General features: G+C 43.4%; 1 protein-coding gene across 3 annotated transcripts in view; it reads right to left on the reverse strand.

Annotated features, from left to right (window-relative positions):
- The window catches only part of MYO7A (myosin VIIA), a 65,932-nt gene that overhangs the window by 32,187 nt on the left and 15,313 nt on the right, over positions 1-18,432 (reverse strand). For 2 of the 3 annotated variants that reach the window (XM_090134146.1, XM_090134145.1), the window contains exons 5-15: positions 18,164-18,285; positions 15,480-15,622; positions 15,274-15,387; positions 14,143-14,296; positions 13,303-13,379; positions 12,351-12,470; positions 11,464-11,606; positions 10,832-11,042; positions 10,202-10,337; positions 9,491-9,597; positions 2,408-2,545 (exon numbers count right to left, since the gene is read on the reverse strand). In XM_090134146.1, coding sequence (XP_089990272.1) covers positions 2,408-2,545; positions 9,491-9,597; positions 10,202-10,337; positions 10,832-11,042; positions 11,464-11,606; positions 12,351-12,470; positions 13,303-13,379; positions 14,143-14,296; positions 15,274-15,387; positions 15,480-15,622; positions 18,164-18,285 — 1,465 coding nt within the window. Of the gene's footprint in view, positions 1-2,407; positions 2,546-6,889; positions 6,947-9,490; positions 9,598-10,201; positions 10,338-10,831; positions 11,043-11,463; positions 11,607-12,350; positions 12,471-13,302; positions 13,380-14,142; positions 14,297-15,273; positions 15,388-15,479; positions 15,623-18,163; positions 18,286-18,432 lie in introns of all 3 variants that reach the window. The other variant, XM_090134147.1, reaches the window with a different exon arrangement.

Below are 18,432 nucleotides of genomic sequence, written 5' to 3' on the forward strand. Positions count from 1 at the left end.
TGGTGGACCCGAGGCTAAGGAGTCATGGACTTTTCTTTAATTATCATGGACTTTTCTTTAACTCCTCTATGCAAAGCAGCAGATGCCCTACATTCTATGAAAAGGATGAAGAGAAGATCTGGAGAATACAACGTAACAGTGAACAACACCTTGTAATGACCACCCATGGTCATTAAATGTGAAATAAAGGCATGGTGTGGTGCTGGAACAGCACAGAAAGTTAGGGCAGTAAGCCCTGTTGTGTTCTCCTCTCCTCCTCTCTCCCTGCTCCATGAAGCAGTTGAAGGCTTGTAAAAAAAAAAAGTTGTTTTTCTTTTTTTTTTTCTTCTTTTCTTTTTCTTTTTTTTTTTTTTTTTCAGAAGTACATTTTAGAAAGGAAACAAAAGCTTTAAAATAACAGAAAGTAACAAACAGCCAGGACTTTCCAATGACCTTTCACTTCCCAGCATGCTGTTTCCTATCACTATCAGCACACTTTCCTTCATTGCCTGGGACAGAAAATGAACTCCCAGAAAATGTTCTCTTTTGCAATGACCCTGCACAGCTCTGTGCTCCATTATCTGGGAGATTTTTCCTTTGGATTACTAAACCATGCCAAAAATAAATAGAACAAAAACACACTTCTCACATCACTGCAGTCCTTGATGCAGGGTTAACTCATCCACTTTTATAACAGTGAGATTAATTTATCTTTGATTCTTTCAAGCTTATATCTCTTTTTTATGTCCCACCAAAAGTAGTTAATGTGCTGAACACAATATTCTAGCTAGCTCTTGTCACAGCTGGTCAAATACAATTTGCTACAAAGGATGCAGAATGCCTGACTGAATCCCAGATACCCAAATACAAAAAAGCAGCTCAGAGTTGGGGCACCAGGAACAATTTGTTAACATCAGTTCAGAACGTGCAGCTATTTCTCAGCACCACCCATGCTCTGAAGCAAGGTTTTGCTTTGGCCTCAGCTCAGCGACCTCAGTTCAGACATACTGTTACATATTAACCCAAAATACTCTTTTAATACGCCATTAACTGCCTTTTAATGTTCACCCAAAGAACAATAAACCACTCGGAGCCATCAAACTCTTTGCCCTGTGCTGTGTTATGCTCACTGAACCATAAGTTAAAAGCAAACACTGCTTGGATGTCCAAAGTTTGATGTTTTGTGCTTTTTTTTGGCACTCATTTGAGTTTTCTAACTTTAGATAAAACTCCACCTCTGCCTAGATAAACTCTCTAGATAAGCCACTGAAAGATAAAAGCTGAAATTACTATTAGATAAAGCTCTTTATCCCCAAGAAGAATCACTATTAAGAGTGGTGTCTAAGAGGGATAGATCCAGGACTCAGTTCATCAGGGTGCTGAACCTGAGGCCATTCAACATCACTGGGGAATCTACAGCCATACACACTCATTTATTCATTAAAGTTTATCCCAGAGCGTTCACTGCTTTGGAAGTAAACACAATAAAAAGTGGCAGTTTTAATGGGCTGCCAATTGTTTTTAAGGTTCTGAGTAATTTTTCACCTTTTTCTTTCTTAAGCCTTTGTGTTGTTTGGTTTAAGAGCGCTTTGAGGGATGGGAGGATTGCCTATGGGTTGTTCATATGGATAAAATACCTAATGTTCTAATAATCCTCTCCGTCACAGTCAAACACCCCCAGCCCTGGGAATCACAGCTATATAACTGACCCTCAGAGGTCCCTTCCAACTCTAAGGATTCTATGATTCTACAGTTCTATGATTCTAATTCATGGAATCATAGAATCACAGAACATCCCAAGTTGGAAGGGACCCATAAGGATCATCAAGTCCAAATCCTGGCTCCACACAGGACCACCCAAAAATAAGAACAAAACTTTTATTTTTCCTTTGTGCTATTTACCTTTTTTTTTTTTCCCTCTGTGATTTTTAATTGTACATCTGCTACTGTTGCAAACAAACAAACAATCAAAACCCCCCCAAAATAAACAACAACAACAACAAAAAGAGATAACAGTTGGAAAGAATCTAGTGGAGTGAAAAAAGTAAGATCTCTCAAAGATTTTGTAAAAAACATGCACAGAAAGGGGATCACTTGTAGGAAACATCAGACCTGGCAAGAGGACACAATGCAGGGCACTATGGCTAGAAGGGAGGCTCTGACCCACTATGAAAATAAAAGGCATTTCCTATAGGATAAAGGGTGAATTCCTCGAGGTCATCCTTGGGAAGGGAGATGGGGGAAGCATCTCCCCTTCACAGAAAGTTTTGGCGTGCTGCTGCATTGAAGGTAAAGTGCCCAAATTCACCTTAATAAATTCTGTGGACTTGTTTGCTTGCAGAAAGGGCTGTGTTAGCCGTTAGCACCAGTGGATAATCCCATAAAAAAAAAAAAAAAAAAGCAAGCAAGAACGAAAAGCAGAACTTACCATGGGCTTCTTGTACTCATTGGGCTTGATGCAGCGGACAAAAAAGGGCTGGCAGACACTGAGAGTCCTCATCAGCAGCTCCAGGGAGCGCTTGAACTGGCTGCTGAGAGTCGGTGAGCGCTTCCTCGTCTCCGCTCCCTGCAAAACCACAGCAGAGCAGGCTCAGGAAATGAAAGGATAACAGTGCCCTTCCCCTCCAGCCACGATCCCATGAGACTCCTGCTGCAGCTGGAGGTGGGAGTGAAGGCCTCAGGGCTGAGATGGAGGTGGAAGATGTGGGGAAAGGGCTTGGACATGGGGCACCTGAATTTTTCTCTTTTGTATTGGATGGACAACCTGCAATTTGCCCCGTGTGCCTCATCCAAAGGTGGAATAGTACTGGAATGTAATTTGTCCTGCTTAAGCCTCTCTGTCTGACTCACATTCCCAAGCATCTTGTGCAAAGCTATAAAGAAGATTGGTTTGTGAGAGCAAACAGCCCCTTTTAGGTCTTCAGCAATTTCCCTATTGGAACCTGGGGCAATGCATTACCAGGAGACGCTTGGGTTTCCCCATCCCATACATCATAAAATGGCTTAGTTTGGAAGGGACCTTAAAGATCATCCATTTCCAACTCTCTGCCATGGGCTGGTTGCCAACCACCAGCTCAGCCTGCCCAGCACACCATTCAACCCGGCCTTGAACACCTTAGAGGATGGGTACAGTATAGCCAACCTTGCTTCACTGTTCTTCTAGGATGATTTTGATTATTTTGCTAGTTTTAGCTCCATTGGTGAAATTAATAATCTCACCTAGAGGTTTGGGCAAGTATTTCTAAAGAAGAATGGAAAGTTTTCTCTCAATAGCCCTTTCTTTGTTGTGGGAGAACACTCCTCCAAACTAAATGAAGCCACTGGCTTTCTTTTTGCTACTACCATAGCATGTCAAACATCAGACACAGTGGTCTGGTGTCCAGGGAGCATTTGTAGGGCAGCAGGTGCTGCTGATGGGTTGGAGGAGGAAGAGGCAGGCCCCACATTACAACTCCCTCTGGACTGAAAATAGGACACACTGTGACATGGCCTGTGATATGACCTGATGGCCATGGAATTCCCAAAGGGAGGATTCCAGCAGGATTTTCATGCATGTTTCCTCCAAACATCCTCTTCTTTGCAGGTGGCCAAGCCATGGTGTGGAGCCACAAAGTCTCCAACTGCACTGACCTTGCCCCTCTGTTTTACAAGGTGGTAAGTTTTATTTTGACTTCTTTTGCTAAAATCCTTACGTGTGCTTCATCTTACAGCAGACAACATCCCCAACCCCCCAAAATGAGGCACTTCCAGAGCTCAGGTTGGACACAATAACAGGACAAACCCAATCAGCACAAACACAAAGTCATCATGGAATTCCAACAAGACAACGTGAGCAGAGAAAACCCAGCTCATGCACACACCAGAAAAACCTGCTTGTCTTGGCCAAGAGAGCTTGGGGGGTCACCAGTGATCTCTCCCAGCAAAATTCTCCATTGAAGGACAAATTATTAACAAACCTAAGGTAATTAATGGATGCAGCTGCTACCTGCAGAGCAGCATAAAGTTCGATGCTCGCATTCCATCACAGATTTGATGAGGAATAGGCTGTGTTAGCAAGAATCCTAGTTTGGATAATTTTGGTGGCTGCTTTCTTAGCACTTTGCTCATTCTGTGTAAGGGGTCACCTTCATGCAATATGAAATGACAGTCACAAGAAGCAGCAACAGATGCAGGAGCACAGCTGGGAGTTGGAAGCAGTTGCTGATTTGGGTTTAGCTGGGAGAGGTCATTTGTCAGCTGTTGTGGTTGGAAGGGTGGAAGACTTCATACAAGGGTCCCCAATATGGGAATGAAAGAGTGGTTTACCAGCAGACAGCAGATTCTGCCTTGCTGGTGCCTTGCAGTTCTTCCTTGCACGCATCCAGCTCTGGTGTAAGGCAGTGGTGTTATTTGCATCCTAAGAGCCTTTTGATGGGAATGACAGGAGAGAAGGAACATTGGCCAGAACCTGGACAAAATTTGGCCAGAATTTGAATTCTTATTCAAATCATTAGAGAGCTCCAGGCCCCTCCTGTCAAGAAGGCATCATCCATTCACATGGATCTGGGACATGAATGGATGGATGTCCCCTGCATCTCTGACATTTCACACTGACCCTTCCATGGTGGGCACCAGCTCCATGGGCACTAACTGGGCTCTCAGCTACACAATGAAACCTCAGGCAAGAGTTTTTCATCAACTTCTTCCTGCATGGACAGGATGACAATGCTGAAGTCATTGTTCCTCCTGCCTCAACTAAACACCAGTGTGGGGACAATCACATCTCCTTTGTCATTTCAACAAAATGGCCAAAAAAGTAAGTGGAGCAGCCTGCCAACAATGTGAAGCACTGAAAATATAAACTGTGCTGTGGAGGAAGAACTTTTTTAGCTCAAAATAGACACAGTCCCAACAAACTGAAGGATAAAGGGCTGAATACATTCTACTTTTCTCCTGGCCAGATAGGTCCTAGCTTTCAAACTCCTATAGTAGCATCTTTGGGACAGACATTGTTTCTTGATCAGTGTCCATAGATAGCCTAGCTCAAGGAGGTTGAGATTTGTGTAATGGGGAAGGATAAGCAAGATTCACACGTGCTGGGTAAATTCTTCTCATAAAGAAAGAGTGGTGAGGCCTTGGAACAGGCTGCTCAGGGAGGTGGTGGAGTCACCATCCCTACAGGTGTTAAAGAACTGTGGAGATGTGGCACTGAGGAATATGGTAAATGGGCATGGTGGAAAGGGTTGGAGTTGAATTCTGTCATCTCAGAGGTCTTTTCCAACCTTAATGATACTATGGTTGCAGCCCTGAGCCATGCCAAAATGGCATGTGCTTTAGCCTTTTATTTTTGTCAAGTCTGAGGACACTGATGCTCACTGTTTGCTGTGGGAAATGTCATTGGGGTCGCCTCTAGGTGACCACTGAAAGTTGGGGCCACTTCATAGCAGGTTTTGAGGTAGCATATAGTGAAGAGACAGTGTCTGTCCTAAAGGGTGTGCAATCTGGAAACTGCCTTGAGATGCAAAGCTGACATGGGATAAATAACAGTTCTGAGTATTACTCTTTTGAACTAAGGCTCAATTTTCTACAAGTTACTGTTGTAACTGTTGTTTTTCCCTTGCCTCAGTGCTTACCAAACATGATCAATTCTTTATTAGAAAATTTACAAAACACTAGGCTACATTATGAGAACTGTAATGACAACAAGACTCTCAGAAATCATCAGTGTTATTTCTCCCATTTCCCTGTATCTCTTGTTGTCATCAAAGAAAAAGACTGACATGGGCATTTCTGATGGATTTTGCACAATTCTCTCCTGTGCTTTACTTCACCATATCTTAACTCAGGAATAATTTTTTCTTTTGGTATGTGGCACTGCCACAGCCTTAGAACAGGGCTCAACAAGATGCTGCTCCCAAACACTTTTCAATCATGATATGGAGGGGAAGGAATTCAGCTTTGGAATGAATGGCTTTGATTCATTTTGGGTTAGGTCATCCTCATTGGAATTCCAAATACAAACATACTGAAACAACGTGGAAGTAAGAAGGGTTGAAATTCAGCCCATGCAAGGATCTGAATTTTGAAAGCCAGGTCCATCTCTAACATAATTCCTTGGCTATTAGAGGGCTGTCATGGAAATGTAGGCAGAGTCACAAAGCTGATGTCACAAAACCATTAGCACACAATACTCTATGGTCAAACATCTAGCACAAAAGGTTTGGGAAGCCATCAGAACCAGTCAGGAGGTGAGGTACAACAGAAAAGACCTAAAACAGGTGACAAGAGCCTGTTTGGATGAGCATGGAAAAGTTCAATATTAACTGCACCTTTGAAGAATTGAATTTGAACTATCACAAGGCATGAAATGTCCCTGAAAATGATAACATTTCCAAGCAATCCCATAATGCAATCCAAGAGTCTCTGTGCATGAACCATCAGCTTCCTGCCCCCCCTGTGCAAAACAGAGCCAGATTTGCCATTGCACTGAGGTGTAATGTCCCACTGAAGCCAATGTTGGCAACATGATAAACATCAACCAAATCCCACAGGTGGTCAATCTGAAGTTAAATAAAAGGATTCAAATATCAGGGGAAAAAAAAAAAAAAAGGAAAAAAAACCATCAACAAAACAAACAAACAAACAAACAAAAATCCAAATCCAAAACTTTGTCTCAGGCTGGTTCTGATTTTATCCAAACCAAACTCCCATTGTGATAAATCTCCTCTGAGTTGAATTTATATATTTGAAATAAATGATTCATACTTCTGTACATAGTCAGCAAGCCCTAAAAAAGCTCTTTGTCACACCAACGCTTGAAATGGATTGTCTATAGAGAACACAGGGAGAGCAACAGACCAACAAGAGAAAAGCACAATCTTTGCCAAGGAGAGGTGAACATACAGCAGAGAAACTCATGTATTCAGTTTACCTTTGGCGTGGGTGTGGGCGACTGGCCAAAAGTGCTGGATGCATAGCCACAGAGAAACTACATGAAGCACAGGTAAAACAAACAAACAAACAAACAACAAAAAGAACAGAGACAGAAAAGAGCAAACAGTGAAAAGAAGGAATAACCAAACTAGGAGCCCGACATTGTTAGTCTTGGAGGTGTTGAAACACCCCATCAACAAAATATGCTAATTCGTAGATTTTTGTAGATCCTCATCCTGAGTTTTCCCTTTTCTCTTAATGTCACATCCTTGAACCTGAGGGAACCACTGCTGTCCAGCTCTTGCCTCTTCGAAATAACTCACTTGTTACCATTCAGTTTCAGCCTTCCCCAGTCCTCTGCCTTGCAAATCCCTGCTCTCCTCTGACCAGTTGCAAGATACCATCAAAAATAAAAAAAAAAAACCTCACAAGAATCCTAAAGATATTGCTCTCTTCGTCCCCAGATTCTAGTCATATAGATTCTACAGAAATAAACTTTTCACTGAGGGAAAAGCACCCAGATCTGCTCTTTCTTTTCCCCTTCATCAATATTCCATCTTTGATTTCCACCTTTCCTGCTCTATCTGCAAGTGGAGCATGCAGGACTGTCAGACCATGATGGCTATGGGCCATGTTGATTCCTCTGAGAAACCATGTACAATTCCCACTGAATGTGTCATTTCACTTGACAGTGCTCAAAGCAATGTTTCAATTCAGTCAGTGCATGCAGACAGACTTCCTCCACAATGGGCACCCAAGAACAAAGCTCAGCCCTGTGTGGTCCAGCAATATCTGGTTTCCCCCACACAGGATTTGGTGTGCACAAAGGTTAGGTCATTCAAACATATTCAAACATATGCTTTAGGTTGGTTTTGAAACTTTCTTGACCAGTGGCTCCTTCAATTTTCTGGCACATAAAGAACACATTTGAAGTTGGAATGCCAGAAACTAGATACAGATTTGCTTTTCACCAAATCCTACGAGCTCACTGAGAAGTTCCTGAGGACAAAAGCCTAATTTAGCTCTCACCAGAGTGGCCACTGGTCTTTTCTTTGGTGGAAATATTCTTAGATTGTCTTTGATTGACTTGGCCAGTCTTTCTCAGGAAGAAAGTCCTCCTGATGCTCAAAAAAAAAATTGCAGACCTCTAAACAGAATCTTTTCCCAGCTCACTGCTGCATGCACTCGTATAACCTGTGCTTACCTACTTACTCCTTCTTTTAGGAGATGTCTTTGAAGAAAGAGGCTGCAAAGATGGCTGAATTTTTGTGAGAGGCAATGACAAAGTCATCTCCTACACCATCCTTCTTTTCTTTGCAGATTTTGTTTGCATGTTAGGAGATTCATATTCTCTCAGTTCATGCTAATATGGTGCATGATTAGACAACCTATGACAGAATTTTTACTCCCTTCCCAATTCCGTATCAGACTACAAATCCCTCATTCAGAAAAGAAAAGCAGAGATAATTAAACATCATGGGCAGAGGGATCACCATTCAGGACAGATTCTGATAGTGTTTAATGACAACTTGCTCTGATGGTTTAAAATGTCTCAGTTCTCAAATCATAGACAATGCCCTAGCAGGCATCTCAGTTTGGCTTGCCATACTGAGAGCATCTTTTAAAGACAGCGGCTCAGTAGATGTTCCCATGAATAAGTCTGCACAACTGCATAAACCTGAGAGCTCCCTCTTATCAATTCCCCAGAGCAAACATTATGTCTGTTCTACCCAAACAAGCAAGAAATCATTTCCAAGGTGAGCTGCAAATCTTGCACTGAAAACAAAAAGCATTGAGGAACAAGCAATAAAAAGCAAAGAGGGTAGCATCACTGATGCTAAGGGAGTTAGCATCTAGTTCAGCAGGAGCATCCACTTGTGGGGACAGTGTCATGCCAAGTGGTAGCTTGAGTGGGCTGATAAACCTTATCTCATTCCTAATAAAGTCAAAGTGATATCAGTTATTCACTGCAGAAGGAGCAAAGCTGAGTGGCCGTGTTTTGTATAAGACTTACAAAAGAACCTGTAGCCCATTTTAAGAAATTTATTTGGAATCTAAACATTAATTTTCCTTCAGAGTCCATCATATTCAGCACTTAAATCTGTTTGGCATTCCTGAAAGTCCCTAAGTCCCTTGTACCATCAGTGGCATTGACTGATGTTTGGAAACAAGACATCAACACCTGAAAAACGTGATTACTTTGGAAAGTCTTAACCCAGCATCCTTGATATTCAACTCATTCAGAGCAGTTATTCGGTTTCCATCTCTCACTCCATTATATGAATATTTGGACTATTCAACAGTAAGGGCTGGTCTTTCTCAGATTTCTACAATCAAAAACCCCATTGTTCTCATCCCTATACAATTAATAGAAGAGCAAATCACAGAACGAAACAGTCTTTTAAGAACTGAACTGTGTGACCTGGGAGTGTGAATGTGGTTGTACCACATTCATACTTCGTGGCTTTTGGCTCTTACTAATAGGTTTGAAACACCCCAAAGAGCACCCAAGCAGTAAGACCCTTTGCAATTCCTCCACCCTTTCAAAGAAAACTCTCCCTGTAAATAAAGATCTTCTCCCACCTGCTGCATGCCTTACCATCGCCACATCTGCTTGGAAAATCTGTTTGATGAACTTGTTTTTTGACGAATGCACCAGCTGAATGATGTCTCCATGCAACGTGTCCCTGTTTTTTTCCAAGAAACCTGAAGGATAATAGGACAACACATAGGTCGATCACATAAGGTGAGATGGCCAACAGGTGGCTTGTATACAGCCTCTGGGTTGCTGGGCTACTGGCTTCTCTTTGGAGGTAATGAGAGGCGCACAAAAGCAAGAAACTGTAATGAAAATGTGCCCTTCATTTGTATGGAACTGCTTAAGGGTTAAGGACATGCTGTGCTGCGCAATGAAACAGAGCTTGCAGAGCTCATGTGTGAAAAATTCAATGCAGGTTATCCCAGAGCCCAGGACAATTAAATATCCTGACAGAGCCGTAGCTTGGGATGGACCTGAGTGGATTTCATTAGGAAAGACTAAGCAAAAACGGTGGAGTGAGCAGAGAGGAAGAAGACGAGACACATCTTGAGACCAGATCAAAAACAGTAATGATGAAAAGCACTGCAGTTTTCTCCTGGGGACACAGAGCTCAAAGCTCTGCAGATTACGGGCACTGCTGAAAGACTATGGCTGCCAGAAAAGGAGAACACTGACACTAGTACTGACTGCCATCCAACTCTGCTTCATTGCAGCAATATCTCATCTTCCCTGAGCATTCCCTAACACCTGCAGTCCCCCAAGGGCCCATACCTTTTGTTTCGTAGTAAACTATTCCAGCAAAATGATTAATGCCAAACTGGGTTTCATAGTTATTCTTTGGAGGAATGTAGTTGGTGTTCAGCTTGTGCTGGGAGTTCAGCTTGTGTAACATCGTGGCATCTGTACCCTGTGCACATAGGAAAAGGTCACCCATTTAACCAAGGTTTGTCCCATGACAGTAATTTTCCAATCAATAGTGCATTTTTTTTTTTTTTCCCCTCAGGGGACAATGTGCATTTGTTTTGACAAGAGATGGGTTGGAAGGGATATCTCAAATGGAGAAAACAAAGCAAAAAAAATATGGTGTTCTGTGCTGTGTTCAAACTAGTCAGGAGTGAGTATATTTAACAATATTTTTTTCTTAAACTTTCAGTCAAAAGCTGTCCTAGAGCCTTTACAGGTGTATTATTCCATCAGAAATGTTAATTTGTCTTAAGCATGGTCGTGATACTAATGGAATAATGAAAGCTATGAGTTGATAACTGACTAGTAAATGCATGTTTCATTTTCCCTGGTGCCTGATTTAGGGCTGATTAGATCTCTCACGGGGTGCCATTATGAAAATATAAAGAGGGTAAAACCAGCAGAGTCACTGGAAGAAAGGCTGAGCCCAAAACACACCTTGGGGAACTTGCTCTCCTCATCAATGAGAGAGATGATGTTCATGGGTTTGATGGCAATCATGTCCAAAGCATCCTGGTTATCAGTGAACTCGATGTGCTGCCAGTTGATGTTCTCCAGGTTGTACTCCTCCTGCTCCAGTTTGAAAACGTGACGCACAAAGAACTGCTGCAAGTTCTCATTTGCAAAGTTGATGCACAGCTGCTCAAAACTGTGGACAGAAATTGAAGGAAAGGTCAGTTTAGATCCACCATAGTCTTTATTTCTCCATTACTCTCCAACGCTTGAAGCAATATCTTCAGGTCTTGTTAATCACTTCGTAAGGTTGCTGTTGGCTAAAAATCACCACATTGGTCCAGTTTTTCTCCCCCAAAACAATGTCACCACTGTTGTATGTATGTAGCCTGAACAAATTAGTTGGAGGTCATCTCCTGTGGATACATTTTGGACAATAATTAAACAAATAATGGAAGTATCTTGTCTTCTGCAACATAAAAAATGATTAATTCTGATAATCTCTTATGCAGAAATAGAGCCCTGTTCATCCCAGGGGAGATGAAAGAACTGCAAGACGTTAGTTTGGATTGGTGAATGAGGGTTAAGACCTGGGTCTCCTTCTGCAGGCTCCATACCTGTTCACAGTGAAGTTCTCAAAGCCAAAGATGTCAAGGAGGCCGATGGATCTTCTAACACTTTTGAGTTCCTGCGAAGGAGGTCTGTAAATTGCAGCGTTGATCTTCTCCACGATCCACACAAAGAGCCGTCCATAAATTCCCTGCAATATCCCAAATGCAGAGCTTACTGAGACAAGTTAGAAGTTCACCCTGATAGTCTGTGGCATCACTCCTCCTTGATGGCACAGAAATCCCTAGAGCACAACCAGCAACTGGACCGCTCCCAAAGAAGAGTATGCTACACTCTTGACATATTTTAAAGCTGCAAGAGCCACTGTGTAGATCAAGGACAGTGGACTTGAAAGCCTAGACCAAATAAAACCTAAAGCAAAATCTCAAATTTTGATACTTTCCTATGTGCTTACTCTAACCCCAGCTCATGTTTCCCCTGGTTTCCTTTTCTGTGGGTCAGCAGAGCCACACTACATTATTAGGCAAGCCTAGGATATCATGCCTAATGAGGCCAACAAAGACCAGAGCAGAATTTGTAATGAGCTATTTATGCATGTTTTGTAACATTACATGGGACTGCAAACAGTGATGCATACACAACCTATTAACCTCCATCACCTAAGAGCCTCGGGTGATGCTCTCTGTAAGTGCTTTGGTGACAGCTGAACAGCTCTGTCCCTGTCAACATGTTTTATTTACTAGCACAATTTCACTGAATTAAGCGTGTCAAAATCTTGGAACTCAGGTGTGGGTGCTGCAGGGGTTGCAAGTGTTGCTCTGAGTAGCTGAGGATCTATTCCTGAAGCTCACTCTTCCCATGCAGTGGATGCTCTGGTCTCAAAACTGACAAATTGCTTCATCGTGGGAACAGGAAGGAATACCCCAAGATTTACCTTTACAAAAGCGTCCCTCACATCCAGTGCTTGTTCCATGCTGAGAGGAGTTGAAACAGTCTCACCTCTGGTGATTATAGTTCGGCTGGTGAGGCAGTTCATCACATCCTGAGGCTCAACCTGGCAAACGTACCACCAAACACAGCTGCTGACTTTATAGGTGAAGAGTTCCTTACCATAGCTTGAGTATAAATGGCTGGAAAAGAACTGTGCAGATCCTCATAACTGGAGGTAAGCATCATTTCACAGATCTCAAATGATGTCACAGGCACTTTCAGAAAGACTAATTAATATAATGTTTTACTATGAAAAGTGTTCTTTGTGACATAGTGAGAGATGCTAACAAGGTGTGGGGAATGGAGATGAAAAAGGAAAGCCTGCAAAGCCTGCCAGCATCAATGTAGCTTTGCATCTTGTCAGCTTTTTGTAGACTTGAGATCATGCAAGAGAAACATCCAGTTCATAAAGCTCATGAAGCCTGAAGATGGGTGTGGGTAACACTCTGGGGCCACAGTGATGAGTGGGTGCCTCTGAGGGAGCCTAGATTTGTGATGGGGAAGCACAGAGGAGCACTCCATTCCCTTTATGGGTGGCTGGGTGAGGATCACCTCACCTCACCAGACACATACAGATAGGTGTGTATCTTTCTTGACTGCCCATAATGATCTTTCATCAATGAGAGAAACAGGCTATTTCAGGGACTCTCTGGGGTGTCTTTCTTAGGACTATGTGCCACTACAATGTCTGTTCCTCTCCACTCATGTGAAGAGGAGCTCAGATGGAGACATCCTCCATACTGCCAGTGCCAAGTATAGCTTACACAGCCTCCTAGGGCTGGAGGGGCAAAGACATCCTGGCTCAGACGAAGCTTTCCAAGCCTTTCCACAACACTGAGAATGCAGGAACAAACCAAAAAAAGGACAATACCACTCACCACTACAGAGACACTGACCTCCAGCAATGATGCTGCAGTGATCAGTGACGCTGACTGCACAACCTCACAAGCATCCAGGTTGTCATAGGTCCGAGCTGGGGGAAGAGAAGCACAGGGAAAGCAGTCAGCAAGGGATGTAGCTCTGCAGAAGATAACAGGAGAGGGAAAGGGTCTCTCCTCAATGCCTCATCTTGGTGGCCAGGTAAAATCTAACCATTAGTGGGGGGAGAAAAGTTAAGGCAGCTGCTGGAGATCTGCTACTGCCAGCAACAGACTTGTATTCAGCGGCTTATGGGATGACAAAATTTCTAGGATGTATGCGTGGCTTCTGTTTTCCATACTAACCATATGGAAATGACATCAGAGCAGCTTGGAACTTTTACAAAGACTTATCAAACAACCTAGGCACTTCTTGACCACACTGTTGATCTCTCCTTGCCAAATCTGGATTTGCTGAATGATCTATGGTCATATCCAAATTCCCTAATTCGGAAGAGGTGAATGTCACAGCCTTAAATAAAGGGCTGCCAGCCCCATGCTGATGGAACAGACACAGCAAGGTGGAGATGACATGTATTGGGTCCTAGTGAAGATGGCTGAACATGACTGCCTGTCTGCACTGTGTGCACCAGAGTCTGGCAGCCCTGCAGAGTTGTCAGGTGGATTTATTCCTCCTTTCTTGTCCTTACACACTACAATAATATCAAGTGTCCTTACAAATCACAATAAACAGCTGAATCCTTAAAACAGTATCATGGCAGGTGGTCTAGATATGGTGCGTTACCTTGGCTCCATCTCACTGTGCAGAATAAGGAGGAAAAGCATGCTGGAACACACCCTTGCATTTTGTCCTTTTACCTTCATACTTCAGGTTCCCCATGTGCAGGATAGCAGCCAGCAGCTTGGAGATCTCCCAGTTTTCTGTGTCAGTGAACATAAGGACCTTCATGGCAGAGCGGATGTTGGCGTATTCCTTGCTGTCATCTCTGCCATCGCAGGTTGTGCAATTACCCTGGGGAGGCAAGGATGTTGCATGGGGTAAAGATGAGTGAATTTGGCACAGATTGGTGCAACTTTAAGCTAACAGGGCTTTGCTGAAAAAGCAAAAAAAAAAACAAAAACAAACAACCACATCAGCCCTAGTTAGGCAGAAGTTTTGCCTAAGGAATAAATGAGATGAACCTGTTGGTCTGGTTCTACCTTTTGGTATAGGCTATGATTTGGTTCTCAGTCCTGTGAATTGCACTGCCCTACTGTCCCTAGCCACCCTGCGTCATAGAATTATAGAATGGTTTGAGTTGGAAGTGACCTTAGAGCCCATTCAGTCCCAACCGCTACCATGGTCAGGGTCACCTTCCATAGACCAGGCGACCAAAGCCCCAGCCAACCTTGAGCACTGCCAGGGTTTCCACAGCTCCTCCAGGCAGCATGTGTTAGGGCCTCACTACCCTACGAATGAAAAATTTCCTCCTTATATCTAATGTATGTCTCCACTCTTAATTCAGACCCATTACACCTTCTCCTATCACTATAATCTCTGATAAAGTCTCTCTCCAACTTTCTTGTAGGCTCCCTTTAAGCACTCAAGAGAATCAATCAAAGAAAAAGCTCATTGAGGTGAGAATAAATTGCTGTTTTGTGTGTGTGTGGTGGCTGCCAGTCACACATTCATCCCCTTCCATCGTTTCTCCAAGAGCATTGGTTTGTATCTAGCATCCTAGCTATGCCCAAACAAGTGACCTGAGGAAAAAACACCCCGATCATCTGACAGAAATAGAGGATGTAACCTGCCTAATGCAAAGGGGTTAAAGGTTCATCCTAAGATTGAAGTGCTGGGACAAATAATTCTCATTATTTGGTGACTCAAGACTCAAGAAGGTTATAACCAGCAAAATAGTCTCCTGGAGGAAAAGCTTCCACTTCTCTCTCCCTTGCTAAGAAGCTCACACCATCTCATCCCTCCAAACCTTCACTTCTCTGCACCCTCACCATTGCAAGATAGTTGTAGTCTGTGGCTTTCCCAAGACCCAGCTTCTTCTTCTGCTCCATTGTCATTCCTCTCAGCATGCAGTAGAACACGTGGTAATTCCTCTCGTCCTGGGCCTGCAGAAGAAGAGCAACCATCAGCTCTTCTGATAATGTCAGTGCAAATGTCAATGGACCCACTCTCATGCTTTGCGGATATGTCACCTTACCTGTCTGCAGACCCGGGACTTCTCCAGCAGGTACTGCTCAATCTTGGCTCCCTCAATGGCTCCCCTTTTGTTGAAGTGGATGTCAATGTACTTCCCAAATCGGCTGGAGTTGTCATTACGGATCGTCTTTGCATTCCCAAAAGCTGCAGGGAAGAATTGGAATGGGTCAGAGAGGACCCGACATGGGAAAGATTGTGAAACCGGCATCAGAATTATAGAATCTTAGAACTGTTTTAATTGGAAGGAAACCTTAGAGATCATATAGTCTGACTCTCCTGCAATGAACAGAGACACCTACAGCTCCACCAGCTGCTCAGAGCCCCATCCAGCCTGACCTTGGGTGTCTCCAGGGATGGGACATCCACCACACCTCAGGGCAACATATTTTGGTGCCTCACCACCCTTATTGTAATAAACTTTTTCCTTATATCCAATCTACACCTCCCCAGCACATTTCTGGCTCATGTCCAACTGTCATCCACCAGTACTCCCAAGTCCTTCTCAGCAGGGCTGTGTGCTCCATCCTTTTGTCCCTCAGCTCATATTGACAGTGGGGGTTGCCATGACCCAGGAGCTGAGCTTGCACTTGTTTTGTTGAACCTCATGAGGTTCTTCTGAGCCCACTGTCTAGGAAAAACAAACAAAAGAGGGTAGAAAGCAGCCCAAAGCCTTTTCTTGTAGTTTGCCTGGTTCAGTTTCAGTGTGGGGGGACAGGATATTCCACACATAACTATTCAGAAAAAGGAGAGGAATATCAATGTCTCTGGGCAGCCTGATCTAGTGGTTGGTGACCTTGCACATAGAAGGGGGGTTGAAACTCAATGATCATTGTGGTCCTTTTCAACCCAACCCATTCTACAATTCTATGATCAAGAAGGAGGAATGGAAACAGAGTGAACTTATCCAGGAAAATGGGAGACAACCGCAGGGTCCGGTCAGCAGCTGCTGAAATACAGAAGGGCAGAGCAAGGCACACAGGAGGATTCCACAGTATGCAAGGTGATAGTGTGGGAAAAGACAGGGATGTTGGTGATTGATTTGTTGATAGATGGAAAGAGACCATCCTTTCAGGAAATAAAGAGGAACCAAGCCAACCTCCAGAGGGAGACTCTGCCCTGAAAGCAGGCCACGTGCAGGGAAAGGTGTGGGCACAACAAAGTGCAGTTCTATCCTCTGTGTGGGCATAGGAAGCGTGCCCTGGTGTTTGTTTGCTCTGGAATTGCTGCCAGGTGCTGGAGATGCGTTTGAAATACAAAATGTCTGTTTTCCTGGTGAAATGTACGTTCAAATCCCACATGTGCATGGCATGCATCCCTGAGCAATCTTGTTGCATCTTCATACTGGACTGAAGGATTCTCCAGAGGAGAGCAGAGAAGGAAAGCTCAGCTGGTAACTTGCTTGTTTGCACTGCTCGCATTATTCATGGAAAGCTGTCAGGATATTCACATTTCCATTGATTCCTATGGGGCTACCTACCAAGCAAACACTGCTCACTGGAACTAGCAGGTAGATTAAAATCTCATTATTCTTTAATGAAGAGAGGAAGAAAATACTTCTCTCTGTGCTGAAAAGTTCCATGTAGCAGTATGCCTGGAGGTTCAGACCAACTATTTAATGTTTGGACATCCAGTTAAAACCGTGGAGCTGTTTTTTACCCTAACAGATGCTTGCTTATGCATCTGGGATAGCCAACAAGTTGATTATTGTTATCTCATTCTTTATTTCTTTTTCTGTGTTCTGCCTCCATTCTCTGACACTGGAAGAAAATGGAGGGCTTTGCTATTCATAGAATCATAGAATAATAGAATCATAGAATAGCTTGGGTTGGAAGGGATTCCAAAGATCATCAAGTTCCAAACCCCCTGCCACAGGCAAGGCCACCAACCTCTAGGTCTGGTTATAGACCAGGTTGCCCAGGGCTCCATCCAACCTGGTCTTGAATACCTCCAGGGATGGGGAATCCACAGTTTGCCAAGGCAACCTGTTCCAGCAGGACCATGGAGTACTGCCAGCCCATGCTCGTAGTCTGTGATGCTCTGAGCAATATAATCTCACATTCTACTGTACCAGCAAAGAACGAGATTTTGGCAATTACATTTAAATAAAACAAATAAAAAATCAACGGAATGACACCTTTTTGTAGTACCAACGCTCTGCACACAGTTATAACTGTAACATTGGAAGAAGTGGTGCACATTTTCTAAAGAATTTTGTATATTACATAGAATCATAGAATGGTTTGTGTTGGAAGGGACCTTAAAGACCATCAAGATCCAACATTCCTGCCATAGACTGGTTGCCACCCCCAGCTCAGGCTTCCCAGGGCCATCCAACGTGCTCTTGAGCACTGCCAGGCATGGAGCTACCACAGATTCTCTGGCATCATCAGCTTTGCTCATCAGTTTTTGAAATCCCAGACTACGCAGATAATTCGGCAAAATCAGAGGATAATTTTGTTGAGAAAAATAAATTCAGACAGAAAGGATCTGTCTGAACCAGAATATACAGGTTCAACAAACACTTACATTGCTGCTTCTGAGTTTTTGTTTTTTCTTTTAAATTTATTCTCACTTCAAAAACACTTTTTAATTCAACAAATGGTTACATACATTTGACCACATTTTGTATTTCTCAAGTCTGATTTTTAGCCATCAGAAACATGCCTCTACCATTTGAGACCTCACCTTCCAAGATAGGATTTGCCTCCAGGACCTGCTGCTCAATCCAGGAGTGCTGACCACTGATTGCTGCCAGGAACTGAAGAATCAGTTTTGTGCTTTCTGTTTTCCCTGCCCCGGATTCACCGCTGCAATGACAACAGAATATGAGATCGGTGAAATTCTTTCTGCATTTTGCTAACTTCCCTCTCTCTATCTCCAGGGGGACTGATGTCTCTAGTCCTGTTCTGTTAGCACAAGTGGGATGAGACCGCTAAGGATGAGTTTCCAACACC

Source organism: Phasianus colchicus, chromosome 1, assembly GCF_987193195.1.
Source record: "Phasianus colchicus chromosome 1, bPhaCol1.hap1.1, whole genome shotgun sequence".
Taxonomy (NCBI): Eukaryota; Metazoa; Chordata; class Aves; order Galliformes; family Phasianidae; genus Phasianus; species Phasianus colchicus.